Here is a 20,684-nt window from a genome sequence, read left to right as displayed (position 1 = left end):
TAATTTGTAAAATGGAACTAAAGTACATGAAGACAATTTATTTCTAGCTCTAAAACTTCCTAAGTTATTGATCTTAGATTCTTCTTAAAAGATTTTAATCTTCAGTCATTTATGTGACAATATGGCTTATGACAGACATAAATCATAAGATAAAGGTATGAAAACCTCAACATTACAAAGTTAATATTTTGGAGACATATATAAACATTTGTATTAAAAGCCTCAGAATGTTAATAGCGAGTAACAAAAAATGTTTTAATAAAAAATTACATGCTATCAGTTTTATATTTGTATATAAAGCTTTATACAAATCTTTAAATCAAGAAAAAGTACAGAATATTTAACTTTTTCATCTATTTTTGTCCAAAATATTGTTTTTTTGATATTTCTCAGTAAACAACTGATTTAGGTATCCTAAACCTAGAAAAGTGATTATTTCCTCTTAAAAGACACCTCAATATCCCCTCCAAAAAAAGATTTTAAAATGTGTTGTCAAAATATTCCTTTTACTCTAAGTAGTTTTGAATTAATGTCTTTTAGTTCAAGAATTAAGAATCTTTCATAGTCCTTAAATTTATAAAGTAGCCCAAACATTCTTCAAGTAAACTTAACTGAAATTCAGAAATCAGGAAGTGACTTGGATACCAGCATTTATATAACCTACCTCAGAGGGTGTCTTGTCTAAAGTATCAGATTTTGGCACAAGATCCACATATGCATTTGAAATGACAATGTCTCCAGTTCCTTGCGTCTTAGAAGGGATACAAGAAGAAAAAAAGCCAATTCACTCTGATGATTCCAATGAAAACACAATTTCATTATGAAACAGTAGAAAGTCATTTTTTAAAAACTTACATTTTTTTCCTCATATGAAAAAGAAAACAATAACCCAAATTAAATACAAAGTTCATAAATCAAATGTCAAGATGCATAAACATGAAAGCTTACTGATTGAACACAATTGTTATTAGCCCTAACTGTAGAATCATCTGGAGCCTTTTTAAAAAATACTGTACCTATGACCAGGTCGCATCTCCAAAAATTCCATTTTAAGTAATCTGCGATGGAGCCTGGGCATTGGTATTTGGGGTACTTAGGGGGGAAAAAAAAACACAACATAACTGTGTGTCTAATGGGGAGCCTGGGTGATAACTGAATTTTTATAAATAGTGGAAGGCATGGCACAATAATCACATGAGGGAGTGGTAATCAAAGTGTATTGTTTCTGTTAATACAGAATAAAATTGGCTAGGAACAGACCACAGTGGTCTTTTTAAACTAATAATTCAAGCTCTTATTTCAAATAGGAAGTATACACAGCATAAATGCTTAAAAAGCCTTTTATCAAAATATTCATTACAGGAACTCAAATTCTAATTCCTCATGCTTATCTAAAATTATTCCAATGGCTAGTCTTTCATAAAATTATGGTATCGTTACGAATGTATGAGATAGCATTTAAAAATTAAGGTAGCACTTATTCAAACTGATTTTGGAGACATATGTAACAATCAAGATCATTCTCCCTTGACTACTTCCTATCATACTTCAGAAAAAAGAGCTTTCAAACAATTTTCTTCATTTTATTTCAAATTATATACAGTGAAAAGCATGGAAAAAGACAATTTATTAACAAAATACACTTTGGTAAATTACTTTCTTGTAACCAAGCCAAGTATATTATTTGGAACATAAGTTTAAAATACAATGTTTATTAAAATAAAATATGAAGGCAGGCAGGCAGATAGACAAGCACGAAGGAAAGAAGGAAATAAGGAAAGAAGGGAAGGACAGAAGGAGGGTGAGAAGGATTCATATCTATAATTAATAGAAAAAGAATACGTCTAATCAATGAGGGGAAAAATAGTAAACATATTTAAAAGATTAGAACACATGCTTAGAATTTATCAAAATGGCAAGAATGTACTATATTTATATTAAATTATTTCTTTACCCTGTAAGTTTGTATCCATAGAAATTATTTCTGCACTGTTCATTACTAGAATTGTGGGGAAATCAAAACCTATAATACAGTCATGGTCTTAAACATGTTTAGAATTCATAATCTTATTCAAAACTATAAAACTTACATAAAATAATAAAAAAATAAAAATAAAAGGGCTCCAGGTTATGTGGCCCAAACATTAATTACAAGATGATTTCAGAAAAAGCCAGTATGTGTTTGTATGAGTAGGAAAGAGGAGAGTAATAAGAGCATGCCACTAAGGGCAAGGTGGAGCTTGAACTGAAGCCTAAAAGACAGGAAGAATTTAAAAAGTGAAATAAACAGTATGTATAAATTAAGTAGGAAAATGATATTGCAATCAGCAGGAAGTAATTAGGAGTAAGGCCCACAGAAAAAAGAGTTCTGCTAAGTTATTTATTTATTTATGAAAGAAATCATGATAGAGAAAGGGGTTCTGGTCAAGATAGTGAAGTAAGTAAACGCTGTACTTGCATCGTCTCACGACCACATCAAAATCACAGCTAAACTACAGGAACAACTATCACTGAGAATCACCTGAAGTCTAGCTGAAAAGAAGTCCTATAACTAAGGATATACAGAAGCAGCCACGTTGACACTGGTAGGAGAGGCAGAGACGAGGAACGGGCTGGTCCCACACCCATCTGTAGTAGTTAAAAATCAGGAGGGATATCTCAGCTGCAGAAGTCCCCGAGAAGCAAGGGATCCTAGCCCCACACCATACACCCCAACCCAGAGTTCCAGTGCTGGGAAGAGAGGTCCCCATAACTTCTGGCTGTGAAAACCAGCAAAGCATGTGGCTCAGTGAGACGGAGGGCTGCTTGAGTCCCAGGAGTTCCTTTTAAAGGGATTGCACACAGACTTACTCACTAATGGACTCACTCGCTCTGAGCTCCAGCACTGGGGCAGCAGCTTGAAAAGCACCAGGGACATACAGAGAGTAACTGAATTGTCTTCCTGCAAGGTGAGGGCTGGAGAAGCAGCTTTCTCTCAGACTGAAGTGATGGCAGGAGCCACCGTTCCTTTGTTGAGCCCTCCCTTCTCCCAGCATGCAGACTAAGGTGGATGCCATATGTGAGTCTCCATCAACCTGGCTGACACCATTTGTCCTGCCCTAGTGAAGACCTGGAACCCTGCCCCACCCAAATTGCAGGCCAACACAAACCGCTTCCAGTGGCTTTTCCATTCAAAAGGCCTGTCTTGACTCATGCTGCACTTTTCGAAAATCTCTCAAAGGTTCACAAACCCCGAACTAGCAGCATCTAGCCTCGGCCTGCCCCACAGTTCTTGTGAGCAGTCCCAAACCCGGCACTAGTGGCAGCCAACCTCGGTTCACAGCTTAGCCTCTCCCAGCACCTCCAAGCCCAGCACAGGTGGTCACCATCTGTAGATCACTTTGTAGGTCATACCAACTGGACCTGGGCAGGGCACAGGTAGCAGCTGATATGGGCCTGCAACAAAGTCCCTCCCAAGAGGCTCCAGATCCAACACACAGTTTAGCTTCAGACCACCAGAGCACCACCAAACCACCTCCACAAAAAGCAGGCTGGGCAAGGACCAGAGCCCTGATAAAGCAAATCCTGCTCCATAGGGACAGCCCCTACACAGCAGGTCCTCCACTGTAGTCACAGCCAGTCCTCACAACCAATCATTCTGAGGGTCAATCCCTCCCATTAACATACAAACAACAACCACAGCTCAACTACAACAGGAGGTCACACACAATCCACACAAGGATCATAATACCTGAGCAACTGGATCAGGTAATCAGGGAGACTATACCACTGGGCCCCACAGGACACCTACTACATAAGACCACTCTACTAAGACCGAGACACAAAGCAGCCTCACCTAATACATAGAAACAAACACAGGGAGGCAGCCAAAATGGGGAGACAAAGAAACATGTCTCAAATGAAAGAACAGAAAAAAGCTCCAGAACAAGAACTAAACAAAATAAAGACAAGCAATCTACTAGATGTAGAGTTCAAAGCAGTGGTTATAAAGATGCTCAGTGATCTCAGAGAGAACTTCAACAAAGAGACAGGAAACATAAAAATGGAGATTAAAAAACAAAAAAGGTCAAAAATGAAGAATACAATAACTGAAATAAAGAATAGAGGGAATCAACAGTAGATTAGATGAAGCAAAGGTTCAAATCAGTGATTTAAAAAATTATGTAGCAAACACCAATCAGAACAGCAAAAAGAAAAAAGAATCCAAAAACATGAAAACAGTTTATGGGGCCTCTGAGACAACATCAAGTGTACCAACATTCGCATCACAGTGGTACGAAAGAGAAGAGAGCAAAAAATTAAAAACCTACTTGAAGAAATCATGTCGGAAATTTTCCCTAACCTGGCAAAGAAAACTGACATATAAGTCCAGAAGTACAGAGCTCCAAACAAGATGAACCCAAAGAGGCCCACACCAAGGGAGATCATAATTAAAATACCAAAGGTTAAGTCAAAGAGAGAATCTTAAAAAGATCCTGCAACACGAGAAAAGCAGTTAGTTACTAACAAGGGAGCTCCTATAAGACTGTCAGCTGATTTCTCAACAGAAACTTTGTAGGCCAGAAGGGACTGGTACAATACATTCAATGTGATGAAAAGAAAGAACCTACAACCAAGATTACTCTACCCAGCAAGGTTATCATTTAGAATCCAAGGACAGATAAAGAGTTGTCCTGGAAAAAAAAAAGCTAAAGGAGTTCATCACCACCAAACCAGTATTACAAGAAATGTTAAAGGGACTTCTTGAAGAAAAAGAAGGGGGGAAAAAAAAAGATAAAAAATATGAATACTAAAATGGCAATAACTATATATCTATCAACAATTACTTTAAATGTAAATGGATTAAATGCTCCATTCAAAAGGCACAGGATAGCTAAATAGATAAGAAAATAAGACATACATATGCTGCCTACAAGAGACTCATTTCAGATCAAAAGACACACAGAGATTGAAGTAAAACAATGAAACAAGGTATTTCATGAAAATAGAAACAAACAATCAAACAAACAAAAAAGCTGGGGTAGCAATACTTACACCAGACAAAACAGACATTAAAACAAAGGCTATAAGAAGAGACAAACAAGGACTCAGTAATCCCACTTCTGGATATTTCGCCAAAGAAACCCAAAACGCTACTTTGAAGGGAAGTGTGTATCCATATGTTCATTGTAGCATTATTTACAATAGCCAAGATATGGAAGCAACCTGGGTGTCCATCAATGGATGAATGGATAAAGAGGTGGTACAGATATACAATGGAATACTACTCAGCCATAGAAAATAATGAAATTTTGCCATCTGCAACAACATGGATGGACCTAGAGGGTACTGTCCTGAGTGGAGTAAGTCAGACAGAGAAAGACAGATATCATATAATTTCACTTATATGTGGAATCTAGAGAATAGGATAAACAAATAAACAAAACAGAAACAAGCTCATAGATACAGAGAGCATTTTGACGGTCGCTGGAATGGGTGGTGGGGGGTTTGGGAAAAGAGGTGAAGGGATTAAGAGGTACAAATTGGTAGTTACAAAATAGTCATGGGGATGTAGAATAAAGCATGGGGAATATAGCCAGTAGTATTGTAATAACTACGTATTACTGGATGGGTACTGGATTTATGGGGGTGATCACTTCGTAAGTTATGTATGTGTCTAATCAATGTGTTGTACACCCAAAACTAATACAATATGGTATGTAAACTGTAATTGAAAATTTTAAAAATATTTTAAAAATAAAAGAAATCATGATACAGAAAAGAAGATTTGGAGCCCTAAACAATAAGCTTTGAGCCAGGCAGACCTGAGTTTCTATCCAGCATTTTCTGTGTGACCATGAGTAATTATTTAGGAGATCTGAACCCAGATTTTCTTATGGCAAATGTAGAGTTGATATGCACATTACAGATAATGGTATAGCCTACTTCTAGGTATTCAATTACTGGAGCTGTTATTACTATTGGTGGTGGTGTTTAAACTGCTGGACACAAACCATCTATGTAGCACCAATTGATCAGGCCAAAAAGTATCAGCCTGGTCAAATATATTAACAAAAATGATCTTTAAAACATTTACAAATAAAAGGATGGTTGTATGTCCTTTCAGTGTTGTACTGGCACACTAACAGCCTCACCTATGTTACTTAACTTTTATTTGCCTTGTCACTTACAATTAGGCTTAGAATCTGTGACATAAAATGTTATTTTATGGATTTTTGTGGGATCAAGATGCACGTGATTTCTGTCCAATAGAAAACATAACCATAAAGGATACAGTTTTATTATTCTGCAGGACATCAACTCAGCAAAATTATTTTAGGGTGCCTTTCCTACTGGATTCTACAAACACTGTGGTTCTAATCCTCTTTTGAACCAGTTTTTTCATCTTGCTAGCTCTGTCATTAAGGAATTAAATACGTTTTTGTCATGTTTTCATTTAAATCTTTCTGAGTGCCATGGCTTTAATTTTTTTGAAAATTATATTTTGACAACAACTTGACTGACTGGTTGAGCCAAAAAGATACGGTTGGTTGGGTTTTCAGAACAGCTGTGCTACTACTACATCGACAAGAACCAATTTAATTGAAAATAAAACAAAATAAAAAACAAGGTTCATAGGCATCTTATTTCCAATTAAAAGTTACCACTAATTTAAAAAAGAATAAATTTTCTAGGTTTTCTCTCATACCCATAGAAATAACCAAAAAATGTTAAGATGGAACATAATTATAGAGTATGGTGAAGTGGGTAACAAAACATTATTCATACCTTTGTTTGGAAATGGATTCTATTTCCTTCCTTCCACATTTCAGTTTGTAGTGTTTGTCCTGGGTATACTGGTTTTGCAAAGCGAGCCTTTAAAACAATGAGTTTGGGGGTTAAAAATGTTTTAAAATGAAACTTTCCTACTTGTGAGAGAAAAAGTTAGCAGGGAGGTTAGAGAGCATACAAGAAAGAAAAGAGAAGTTTAAATACATTTAAATTCATAGAGGAATAAAAATAATAGGATAAAATTAATGGAGAAAGGATATAGTTAGTATAAGCTAATTTTTTGTCTTTCAATATATAGAATCAATAGTGCTTAATCCTGGCAAACCAAGAAACAGAAACATAATTATGTTAAGTAGAGCTATATAGGTAACAACCGAACAACTTAAAAGCAGCAGGTAAAAGTGGTACTCACAGAGACATAAAGTACAGCACAGGGAATATAGTCAATAATACTGTAATAACTATGTATTGTGTCAAATGGGTACTACACAAATGGGTACTACACTTTTTGGGAAGATCACTTCATGAGTTATATAAACGTCTAATCACTATGTTTTACACTTGAAACTAATATAATATTACATGTCAATTGCAATTGAAAAATAAAACAAAAAAATAAGTACTAATTATGTCTGAGGAATAAGGTCTGGGGTGAGTATATAGGCCAAAATTATTTCATAATTTTCTGTATTATTTTATTTTCTCTGAGTATATATTATTGGGTAATAAAAATAATTAAAATAAAAATGAAAAGCATGAGAATAATCAGTGTTATCAAAGGTAAGGCATCAGAAAATGCATTTTCACTGCTGCATGGAGCTCAAACTGATAAAAACTTAGAAAGCTACAGGACACTGTCTTAAATTTTTTTTTGTTGTTGTTGTTAGTGTATATCTTTTTTACTTAAACTATGCAAAGATATTGTGCGGAGATAGTTTTCTTTGTAATTTATAATGGATGAAAACTTGAAACCCACTTAAAAGTCCAAAAACTGAAATCAAAACGCAACCATGCTGATGTAGGTGTGTGTTTATTAGAGTTCAAATGCAGCCACTTAATGTTTTCAATTAAATTAAGGCAAATTACAAAACAATTAAAAAAAAATTTTTAAGGTAAATCTCCTTAACTAGTAATATACTCCTAACTAATTTATAAAACAATGCAACTAATATGTTATAAAATTATAATTATATATGATATCCTTCACAATGAATGTGTAATGAAGGTATTAGCTATGAAAAGAAAATGTGCTTATTATCAAGTTAATGTAATAAAAATGTATATTACTTCAGTACAGTATCTATTTTAAGTCTTACTAAAACTCCTTTTCTTCTCTAAAAATACAAAAAAGAACTAAAGTTCAAATTATGCAATAACATACATATACCTTAATTGCCTTGAATCTTGACACATCATTATCTGCAAACTGCTGTAAAACATGCCTGGCAGAAAATCCAAATGTACATAATCCATGTAATATGGGCGTGTCAAAACCTAAAAAAAGAAAGTGAGAGAGAATTTAGCTAGATATAGGCACACTGCATGTTTAAAAGCCAAGAATAGTTAATTCAGGATCTCAAAACTGTATGTTGAAACTGCATTAGCATGAATTACACCTTTATTTTAAGAAACATGGAAAATATTTTATAACTAATACTTCCTGGATGAAAATTATGAAATAAACAAAGAAAGTAAAAAACAAAAACAGGAATGTTAGAGATCTGGAAACACAAAGCATTATTTTGTTTACCTTTGGTTGCAACCATGAAATCATCCATGGTGATTTCAATAGCCATGTATGTAAAAGGTCCTTCCCTAACCTTTCAGATCCTTGCTCTCTCCTCCAATGACCATGCCCTTCGTTATAACTCAGACACTCACCCCCATGGTCTATCCTGACCTTGCACTAGCAGGCGCTTCCTCGCACCATAATCTCAATTTCAAGTACACCATTTTCTGAACACTTATTCCTACCTTCCCATACATATCCTTTGCATAAATGTGTTAGGAGAGAGCTATTTTTAAAATGTTACTCAAATTACCAGTCATAAGGAGCAATGTCTTTAAGTATTATTTAGATAACTGAGCTAATATTTTTCATCGGTACATATTATTAGCAACTCACCTGCTAAGCTAGCAAAGTTAGGATCAATGTGTAAGGGATTCCAGTCTCCACTGAGGCGGTACAAAGCAGCCTGTACAAAAAGAATTATAAATGTAACTAGTACGCAGTGCTTTCTTAGAATACATTAAAAGAAAAACAGGAAATATGGCTGGCTATTGTATACAAAATGCATCATAATGGACCTAATTGAAGCTCCTATTAAAAAATAACTTTCTAACAAAAAAAGATGAACTGTAAATCAAATGTTTTTGTAACACCTGCCACTGGAATCAGTTGAGGAAGGGGAAAGCCTGTCAAATAATAGGAAAGGGAGCCAAGAACTACATCTGGGGATAACACTGGTTACCGTTGCCTAAAGAGAAATCCACAAAAAGGAATCCCTCAATCTACTCTCATTAAAACACAATGAAGATGAGGTAAATGTTTATGCCTCCTCTAACCAAGCAAAATTAATGTGAACTTTCTTAATGAGGTGTTTTAAATTGAAGCTTGTAACAATTAGATGTATAAACACCAAAGATGTCTCACAAACTTTATTCTCCTGGTACATTAAATCCTGAGCATCAGCTCGTCCTGCAAAAATACAGATTTATAGCTTGCAGTTAAGATTAAATTTCTGCTTAGTCTAGATTTTCATATCACTTCTTTACTTGGATAAAGCAGGATTAGCAGAAAGGTATAGATAACAGTAAGAAAAAAATCACCATTCTTCCCAGCATTTAAATTGGGCATTGTTTAAACTAGAGTACTTTTCAGTACTGAAGGGAAGAAATTCACAGAACAGCTAACAGTCAATATTTAATGTATCTAACTACTTTGGATCTGCCTCAAGATTTCTTCCTTTTCTCATTAATTGCTATGTTATGCTTTCCAAGACTATTAAAATGTTGTGTTAAGACTAGCAATGTCAGCATACCTGACTTTGTTAATTACTGTTTTTTTTGTTATTCTTAAATATGGATTATTCTTTTTTAAACAAAATTTACTTATAGACAATAACAGTAGGAAAATATCATTTCCTTTTCAACATGTTTTGTACAATTTTAATAAGTTTTTCCTTCTCCATCAATCCATATGATAGTTCTATAAATGATTCACTTTTTCAATGACTCAATATTGTTTTCCCTTCATATGTCTTTGAAAAATAACTAAATCAAATCAACAATTATTGAATAGTAGTGATTTCTAAGATTCTGTTTAAGATGCTGGAGGATTTAATGATAATTTTTAAAAAGGACATTACAAACAAAACACTAGGCAAATATATATCATCGTGTTGCATACAAATAAAAGATACATTTCAGGGTCTGAAGGGGACATTGTCAAACACATGATAGATCATGGGTTTTGGCATGAGATAGACCTGGGTTCAAATCCAGCTCTGCAATTAATGGGCAAATTTCCTTATCACCCTAAGGCTCAATTTTCTCATTTAAAAAACTGAGAGGTCAATAAACCTCTTACAAAGCATTATCCTTAATAAATATTAATACCTCAATAAATGTGAACTACTATTATTATTATGTTACAAGATTTTAGCAACAGTATAAGATAACAAAGTTTTTAAGATTAGTACCAGTGGGGCGGCCATATAGCTCAGTTGGTTAGAGCGCTGGTTCGATTCCCACATGGGCCAGTGAGTTGTGCCCTCCACAACTAGAGTAAAAACAACGAGCTCAGGAGCTGCTGCTGAGCTGCCGGAGGGGCGGCTGGAAGGCTTAGTTGGTTAGAGTGCAAGATCTCAACAACAAGGTTGCCAGTTCAATTCCCGGATGGGATGGTGGGCTGTGCCTACTCCAACTAAAGACTGAAAACGGCAACTGGAGTTGGAGCTGAACTGTGCCCTCCACGAGATTGAAGGACAACGACTTGGAGCTGATGGGCCCTGGAGAAACACACTGTTCCCCAATATGCTCCAATAAAATTAAAAACAAAACTAAACAGCAGTCTTCATGAGAGGACTTTGATGCTTATAAAAAAAAAAAAGATTAGTACCAATATTCTTATTCCACAGATGTCATTCCTATAAATGAAATCTCTTCTAAAGAAATCATATTAAAGGAATATGAAAATTTTCATTGTATTTCAATGATAGTATTGCTTCCTACAGATGGCAGAGTTAGCAAAGACAAAAAAGATCATGAGAAATGACTAAAGTCAGCTGATTGGATGCTTCACTAAATTCAATCATAATGTAAAATAACCATTCTCCAAATAATAAGGAACACTGTCAATTTTATGAATATTTTGAAGGACTTTCATATTTTAGAAGGAAAGCTTAAGTTTCTTGTTTCATTTCATTTCTGCCTACATATAAAACTCACTAAAATTCACACACACACACATAAGTAAGAAAACTAAGTTTATTATCTTAGTTGCATATTAAATGTGAGTGGGAGGATTTTATTTATGGATAAATTAGTTCTAAATTTTATTTTTTTTAATTGTACCATTAAGTTAAACTAAATGGTAAATAAAAAGGTTCAGAAATTAGTGCTTCCCGAATTCTCACATATTCCAAAAAAGCATGTAAATCAACATAAAGAACAAGTAAAACTACACAGATCCCAAGGCTGCAGTGTAACTAGAAGACAGAGAACACCATAAACTTCAAATTCCTATAAATAGAAAAATAAATACCAATTTCCAGCACCACTATCTTCTGAGCACACTATCAAAACTACTGGGGCGGAGAGGAAGTTGAGTGGAGGGGGAGGCACAGAAGCAGTGCATGGAAGAAGGAAGAAGAAAAGAAGGAAAAATCATTTCTAAACCGAAAAAGTCCACCGTAAGGACAAAAATGGTGAGAAGAATCCTGGAAGATTAGAACACTGACTATGGAAAAAAAGAATTAAAAGTGCACAGGCCACCAAATGGCAGTCCCAGGAAGTCAACACTTTTGGGGGAGAAGAGAATAAAACAAAGATGTCCCTTTTGAAGACTGGATAGTAAAGGAAAAAAGAAGCTAGAAGGGAAATTTATGATCCTGTAAGATAAAGAAAAATAAAAACAACATTAAAAAAAAACATTTTTAATAAAACACCTCCTCACAATGCACCACTCCAGAAGCATTAAAGAAAATGCACTTTGCTACACTGACAGAAGAGGATGATCTTGAATTCCTTGAAGAGGGAATCTTGTAAACCATCCCAAATGACCAAATGTACCCACAAAAATGCATATAGGTAAGTAATCTTCATCTGTACAAAACTACTATAAGATTGACATTATAATAAATGAAATTTCCCCAAACCAAACAGTTACCAAACAGAAGAAAACTATAATAAAACACTAAAGCATATGGAGATTTGAAACAAACACCTTGAATCTGAAATTCAAAAACAAAGAATATAAATGGACAACAAACATTAAGAAATGAGGTAAAAGAGGATTACGCTCAGAAAAGAAATAGAAGAAAAAAATCAAAATGTCTTCATATCAACAGTGAAAAGTAAATAATAAAGTACCCAAAGGAGAACATATCCAAGTAAAAATTTAATAAGAAGCATAGAAGAAAGGGAGGAAAAGAAACAAGAGAATGGAAATGAAATCGAGAAAGAACTAAAGAAGGACAGAGAGAAAGTAATTGAAAGAAAGACAGAAAAAGACCCAATGTACATATAATTGAAGTCCTTGAAGAAAAAAAAAAAGAAACAATAAATGAGAACTAATACTTAAAATCATAATCCTAGAAAACTTTATGAAAATAAAAGATCTGAATATACATAAGACCCATCAGCTATATGGGAAAATTGACCTGGAATGAGCAACACTGAGACATATCCTAGTAAAATTACTAGACTTGAAAGATAAAGGGAAAAAATCCTAAGGGCCTTAAGGATAAAGATCTAGTAACTTAGAGGAAGATCCTTAGACTGGGATCAGACTTCTGAAAAGCAACATATAAGCAAGGCAACAGTGGAACACCATTTTTAAGAAACTCAAGATTTTATATCCAGAAAAGCTATCCTTCAAGTACCTAAGATAAAGAAAAGCAGTTTTAAATACATACCAGGCTTCCCTGAAAATAAGACCTAGCCAGACAATCAGCTCTAATGCGTCTTTTGGAGCAAAAATTAATATAAGACCCGGTATTATATCATATTATATTATATTACATTACATTATATTATATATATTATATAGAACCCAATATTACATTATATTATATTATACATTATATTATATTTATATTATACCCAGTATATTATATTATATTATAGTAATATAAGACCCGGTCTTATATTAATTTTTGCTCAAAAAGACACATTAGAGCTGATTGTCCAGCTAGGTCTTATTTTTGGGGAAACACAGTAGTAACCAAAGGAATACTATACACATGAGCCCTTCTTGGGGAAATCTACCACAAAAAGAGCTTTATCCAACCAGGAGGCGATGGGGGAAACTTTGGCAAAAGGACTGATATATTCAATTGCAAATCTAAAAGATGGGGCCTACGAGAGTGGAAGGATGCTATGTAAATGTTAAATGTTCTGAAAAATTAATGCATCCCAGAAAATGGGAATAAGGTAGAGAAAGACAAGAAAATAAGCTCTTTAACTGTTGTATAGTAGAAAGCAAAGGACAGCAATAAAACTGAAAAAACAGATAGTAATAAATCAGAAAAATAAACACTAAGGGTATATAAAAATGTATAGGACTTCCACTTCAGGCCATGATGGAGTTACTGGAATGGACTTACTCTTCCACTGTAAACAACTAGAAAAAATTTTAAAGGGGTAAAGGAGACACTGTTCTTAGACATTGGACAATGTCTGACGGCATTTTCCAGACTGCAGTCCAAGAAGGGAAACCAAACACAGCAAGGCAGTTCCAATGAGTTAGAGAGATAACGATCACAGTTCTGGGAGACGGTGCAGCTGGAGTGTGTAGCACTGAAGAGGAGGAAGCTCTTTTTTGTAAAAGAGCTCTAGAAATCTCAATAGAGGTCCCCTTGATGGCCATCCAGAAAGTCCCTGGAAGATGAGACACCATATGAAGAAAGAGGTCATGTGGAGAAAATTCCTTGCTGTAGTTACTCAGAAGACATCTACATCTTGAGTATTCAAGGGTCCTTTCAGCTCCCTGACAATAGATCACATTTCTTCTACTTGACTTATAGCTCCTACAGCACGGACTGTTTAAAACAACCCACAAATCCCCTGAAATTTATGCTGTTTTATGCATAATGTTTTTTGAAGAAATAGTATGTAGCTTTCATCATATCTTCAAATGACCATATGATAATGATACAAAATGGTCAGAAACCTCTCAAATGATGGGTGTCCATTATTTATACAAACAACATTTGTTAACTTAAAAACTGTCCTTTGTTCTCTTCGGAGAAATGTCTATTCAGGTCCTCTGTCCATTTTTTAATTGGATTGTTTGTTTTTTTTGTTGTTGAGTTGTATGAGTTCCTTATATATTTTGGATATTAGCCGCTTATCAGAGGCGTTGTTTGCAAAAATCTTCTCCCATTCAGTTAGTTGCCTCTTTACTTTGTCGATGGTTTCTTTTGCTGTGCAGAAGCTTTTTAGGTATATATATACATATACACAATAGAATACTATGCTGCCATAAGAAAAGATGAAATAGTGTCATTTGAGACAACATGGATGAACTTGAGATTATTATGCTAAGCGAGAAAAGCCAAGACAAAGTCGAGAACCATATAATTTCACTGATATGTGGTATATAAAACCTAAAACAAAATAATAAGACGAACAAATGAAGGAACAAAAACTCATAGACACAGACAATAGTTTAGTGGTTACTAGAGGGTAACAGGGAAAGGGGGTGGTAGGTGAGGGTAAAAGGGATCAAATATATGATGATGGAAGAACTGCCTCTGGGTGATGAACACACAATGTGATATACAGACGATGTATTACAGAATTGTACACCTGAAACCTATGTAACTTTAATAACAGTTGTCACCCCAATAAACTTTAATTGAAGGAAAAAAACTGTCCATTGTCACACAGCAAAAGTCAAGTCTGCTAGCTAACAAAAAGTTCTATTCATCTGAAAAAGTAAAAGAAAAAACTTCTCTACAACTGTGTGTAGAAATTCAAGCCTTGGAAACTATTCAGTTTTTCTTATCTGCAGCAAATACATTTTATTATTTCAGTAACCCAAGAATAATAAAAGAGTACTGTTGCTTTTTCTGCACCATGAAACCCTGAAGCTTTTCTGGGTTTTAGTGCCCTAAAAAAATTAATTTCACTATGAAGCTTTAATTAAATATGAACATGGTGCATTCTTAAGAAACTGATAAAAAAACAGGGATTGGAAAACCATTTAAAGGCAAAAACTAATCTGAGGAAAAAAAGTATTGTTCCTTCCATTATCCGATTATATAGTGCAGGAAAAAAAACAACATGTACCAACCTTAATTCTTTCTGGCTCATGAAACTGTATTTCTATTTGCTTCAAACCTAAATCCTGCAGAAGTTCTCATATCAAGCATATCAAAATTAGCATAAAAAATAAGTGAACTTTATAAATAATTTGCTGTCATTACATGCTCACTCACAGCGCAACTTCAGAGCTTTACGTACTCTGTTCTCTATATACATGGTTAGTCTTCTGGCCACCTTAGAGAAGAATCCTTAGGTCTCTCAAAAACAAAGTTGTGTTTCTCATCTTATGGCTACTTTTTGTTTCTTAGATTAACCTTTGCATGCTCACAGAATCTGTTACCTGCTAGAACATTTTATATCCTCCATCTGAAAGCAAATTATTTATGCCAAACAAAGGAGATTAAATCACCTACCCCTTCGAAGATGCTTTATTTTGCTTGTCTGCTGCTAAAGTTAGCATACTATAATCTGATTCCAAGCATATAGCTCAGCTTTCTTTCCCAATAGAGAAAAGGATGACTAAAAGTTGCCTTTTAAGTTTTTTTTATACTCCTCTCTAAAGCTTTCATGAAATTCTTCACTACTAAGCTAGGCAGTCACCCTAAGGCAAACTCTCCATTGCCAGCAAAGCATGATGCTTTCTGAACTAATGAAAAGACATTCTATATTTTGTTTTGATACCTAGTGGAGAAATAAACTGGTAAATAAAAATTTAGAAAAAATGAATTCCAACCATAGAAATGTCATTTTAAAAAATTATATTGAAGGACACAGCCACTACTCTTGGACTCACAAAATTACAGGGTGTCAGAGTTACAAATTAAAAACTGTCAGCAGTCATGGCTTTATCACTTTTCAAAATTACAATCTTACCTGATTAAGTGAGGTGGTCTCTGTAAGTACAGCATCAGGACGTCTATTAGGTACGGCTACAGCTTCCTGAAATAAAAAAACACTGTATGTTAAATACTAACAAAGTACTGTTATTCTCTTTACGCCAACTGGCATTTGATAAGCAATCGTGTTTTAATATGGTAAAACCTTCAAGTTGGATAAAGAGATTTTTTTTTTAACATTTTATGTTCAGGACATAAGACATTTAAAATTTTGTAACTGCTAGCTTCATCTCCATTTTATTTTCCTGAAATGACCCTGCTTAATGAAAGGAATTACATAACCAGATCCATTCTCTAGGCCATGAAGGAGTAAAAGGTACAGACTCTTTTCCCAATGCAAAAGATGAGAACTATAAAAATCAGACAAACAACTCACACCTAAATTGATTTAGTCTTTAAATACACGTTACTAAGAGTATGGATCCCTTTGCATTGTATTTATGGCCTATTTGGAGTTGGTCGAACTTCTTGGATGTGTAGATTGTTTTTCATCAAAGCCATCATTCCTTCAATTATTTTTGTCTTGCCTCTCATTCTGGTCTTCCCATTACTTGATGGTATCCCACATTTCTCTGAGGCTCTTCATTCTTGTTTTCTTTTTCCTTCACTTTTTTTCTTTTTGTTTTCAGATATTCATAGGTACCCTGTTTGCCCAGAAAATAAGATCTAGCTCGACCATCACCTCTAATGCGTCTTTTGGAGCAAAAATTAATGTAAGACCCGGTATTATATTATATTATGTTAAGACCAGGTCTTATATTATAGTAAAATAAGACCGGGTCTTATATTAATTTTTGCTCCAAAAGACACATTAGAGCTAAAGGCCCGGCTAGGTCTTATTTTTGGAGAAACACGGAAGATGAAATAGATTGGTCTTCATGCTTTCTGATTGTTTCTTTTGCCAGTTCAACTGTTGAGCCCTCTAGTAAATTCTTCATTTCAGTTTTTCTACTTTCCTGTCCCGAACTTCTATTCAGTTCTTTTTTATAACTTCTATTAATTTTCTCGATGAGTCACTATCATCATACTTTATATCTTTAAGCATGGTTTCCTTTAGTTCTTTGAATATATTTAAATAATAGCTGCTCTGAACTATCTATTAAGTCCTCTCAAAGGCAGTTAATGGTGCCTGTTTTGTTTTGTTTGTTTGTTTGATAGTTTTTCCTATTTATGGGTCCCACTCTCCTGTTTCTTTTATGTCTTGTTATTTACTGTTGATAACCAGACATTTTACAGAATGTATTGCAGCAACTCTGGATACTAACCATCCTTCCCCTTCAAGGCTGGTTATTAACTTATTTATTTGTTTACGGACTTGGCTCAACTATTTTAGGTAAGTCTGTTTCTCCCACAGTGTGCACCCTCTGGTGTTGCTATTCAGAGGGTGCAGTCTTGGGCATGTACACCTTGGGATGACAGTGGTTTCAGCAGGGCTCTTTGTGACTGTCTCTTCTTAATGTGTTAAACTGTCTGTCTGTTTTGGTATCACACCCAGCTGTTAGGCTCTGCTAAATACCAGATGACTGCGTCACTATTTTCAACAATACCTCTGGGCATAAATTGCTCCACGGCCTGATCCAATTAAAGTCAGTCTTCTTTACAGGGATAGTCTTTGAGGGCAGTCTTTGAGGCGTGTTATGAGTCTATGAGGGCTCTTCTTAGCTGTCTCTTTCTATGGTTTTCTCTAGTAAACAAACCTCGAGTTGGGCTAGTTTAACTTACTGTTCTCATGAAGTTACCGGACTCCTGTTGATTGTTTATATTAAAGTAACCTTGTTTCTGAGAGCACCCTTACTTTTGAACTTCCAAACACTCTATTCCAAAATGAGTCAGTTTCCTTGGGAAGAGCTTCAGGGCTCTCTATTATTACAGGTTGCCTTGCCCCCTGGGCCTAAACTCTGCACCACTGCCGCAGAGATGGGGGCAAAGATAGTGGCCTACTTTTCTCCAAGAGACATCCTCACTTTACAAAAAGGGAGCTGGGAAGAGGTAGTAACTTCTGGTGTTCTCAGCTTGTCTCTCAGCATGGAACCTCCACCCTATGAGCAATCTGGGACAAGAGTGATCAAGTCCCCAGTATTCCCAGCCTGTCATGGGTGGAACAGTTCCCATCCTACAAGTGGGGGCGGGGTAGATGAAGAGAGCCCCATAACTCTTAGCCACTTTTACCTAGAATAGAGCTCCTGCAACACAAGCTGATGGAGGAGTAAGAAACACTGGTGACATGCAACTCCTGGGAAGATAGTGTGGCCCTATTCTGGGAGCTGAGGGCAAAGGATCCTGTATTCTTGGCTGCACATGCCTGGAGAGAAGCTTCTGTCATTCTGAACCAGGGGAAGAGAAAGGACAGAGAGAGTTGTGGCTCAAATGCCACAAATTCTCACTGTTCTTACCAAGATACAGATCTCCTGGAATAGATGTTTCTTCTTTTGCTAATTACCTTAAAACAATTCCCCAAGTCTTTAATTTTTTTAAAATAATTTTTACCAATTATCACTGTTTCACATTAAAGATAAAGGCCAAGTTAAATTGTGTGAAATCCAAGTTATAAAATATTGTTTAGGAAAAATGTTTTCAATAGAATTTGAGAACTAAAGAGTAACTAGAATTGTCTTACACAAGAGAAATGCTTAAGTCATTTAATAAATGAAAATTGTAACTTCCCCAAGAATCACTTGTATGTGTTAGGTTTTTCTAAAGACTTTTGGGTACTGCAAAGTTTCTATAAGAAAGTAAAGGGCTGGCCCGGTGGCTCGGGTGTTTGGAGCACCGTGCTCCTTACTACGAGATCGTGGATTCAATTCCCACATGGGTCAGTGAGCTGCACCCTCTACAGCTAAGATTGTGAACAACGAACAGCTCTCCCTGGGGCTGGGCTGCCATGAGCAGCCAGGGGTCAGCGTGAGCTGCCGCAGGCTGTTGTGCCACAATGGGCTACGGTGTGCTGTCAGGAGTGGCTAGTGGCCAGGGTGAGTGGCCGGTTCGACGACCGGCGACTGACTGCCTCAGCCGGGGGCAGCACAAGGCTCATAATACCAGCATGGGCCAGGGAGCTGTGTCCTACACAACTAGACTGAGAAACAACGGCTTGAACCAGAGTTGGGGTAGGGGGGTAAAGAAGAAAAAAAAAGAAAGTAAAAATATTCCCATAATTATCTCAGATATATTATATTTACCTCAGCCAGACTTTTCTATATATAAATATACAAACATAAACAGCATTTCAAATCCAGGAACATATCTGATTCAAAGAAATGTGGATTACTGAGGCTCTATTCTATGAAATTACACATATGATAAACTGGTAAGTCCAAAATATAGATAAGAATCCTTAACTACACATATATTTTGCTTAGAAAGCCAGAGCCTACCTTGACTTTGTCTGACGTCCGTTTTCCACCAATGCCTCCAGAGCCAACGAGGAAGAGAGAGAACTGATTATAACATACAAGTTCCTTCCCAGAATAAGAATAGACTGAAAAGTAAATGAAAGGAAAAAAACAATTGTTAAGTTATCAAAAGATACATGATCAACAATTCCTTTAAAAATTTCAAAAACAAAATCCAATTACTAAAAAGTTTTGTAATTTAAAGATGCCCAATTTTGGGTTACAAAGCAATCATTTTAATTCACATTACCAGCCCCTGAAAGGCAGAGAAGAGGATCTTCACAAATCCTTTCTTGTCTATGAAATAGCATTTTCTCTCTTCTTAAACCTCCCCAACTGCCTTTCATATTTCAATTCTCTCCAGCTCATGCATTTCAAACAATCCCACTAGAAAGTGCAGGTAACCTCACACTCAAACTCTCAAACATTCTGCCAAAGCACTCAAAAAGAGCCTGGAATGTAAAAGAGGAAATAAGTGAGAATGAAGGTATAAGCTTCAGGAGGGCAGAATCATGGCTGTTCTGCTCACCATCGCATTCCAAGCAATCAGAATACCACCTGGGACAGAAAATGCACCTAATAAATATTTATTAAATTCATTAATGAATCAATGAAAAAATGAAATAAGTGAGCAAGTTAGTAAATAGGTAAGTAATGAATGACTGTAAGACAGCTGCCCCTCTTTCTATTGACTAATTTCTTAGAGTTTGAGTATTATTTGTATCTGCAGCTCTAGAAAACTAGGAATATGATTTTGAACTGCATACTAAGGAAAAAAAGCTAATTAAAACAAAAACTAAGGAAAATCATGGCAATTTGTATTTAAAATAAGATTTTTTATCTTTATTACACAAGAAATTGGATATCTAATTTCACTATACTTTGTCTACAAATTCTAATACATTATTGCATACTACCAAGCTATAATTAAATAAATAGAGTCAGTCAAGAGAGAACAATAAAAATTAAAACTAAGATTACTGCAGAACTTTTATGGTATGTTACATTTGGTAGAAAGGTGAGAAGACTAAAAGAGAACTGGGAGGATTGCAGCCAAATACTGGCCAACATCTGGAATAACAAGAAAATGCAAAAATCTGAAAAAGAAGAGAAAGAGAGGAAGAAAAGGGAAATAGAC

The 20,684-nt window shown here is 35.3% G+C and overlaps 1 protein-coding gene across 1 annotated transcript in view; it reads right to left on the bottom strand.

Annotated features, from left to right (window-relative positions):
• Positions 1–20,684, bottom strand: part of HSD17B4 (hydroxysteroid 17-beta dehydrogenase 4) — an 88,025-nt gene that overhangs the window by 14,449 nt on the left and 52,892 nt on the right. Inside the window, exons 16-21 of the mRNA XM_033110552.1 lie at positions 19,529–19,632; positions 16,135–16,200; positions 8,897–8,966; positions 8,159–8,265; positions 6,769–6,855; positions 665–751 (exon numbers count right to left, since the gene is read on the bottom strand). Of these exons, the coding sequence (XP_032966443.1) occupies positions 665–751; positions 6,769–6,855; positions 8,159–8,265; positions 8,897–8,966; positions 16,135–16,200; positions 19,529–19,632 (521 nt within the window). The remainder of the gene's footprint in view (positions 1–664; positions 752–6,768; positions 6,856–8,158; positions 8,266–8,896; positions 8,967–16,134; positions 16,201–19,528; positions 19,633–20,684) is intronic.

This window comes from Rhinolophus ferrumequinum, chromosome 7, assembly GCF_004115265.2.
Source record: "Rhinolophus ferrumequinum isolate MPI-CBG mRhiFer1 chromosome 7, mRhiFer1_v1.p, whole genome shotgun sequence".
Taxonomy (NCBI): domain Eukaryota; kingdom Metazoa; phylum Chordata; class Mammalia; order Chiroptera; family Rhinolophidae; genus Rhinolophus; species Rhinolophus ferrumequinum.
The sequence above is the reverse complement of the archived record's forward strand: the minus strand, read 5'-3'. Positions and strand labels throughout refer to the sequence as shown.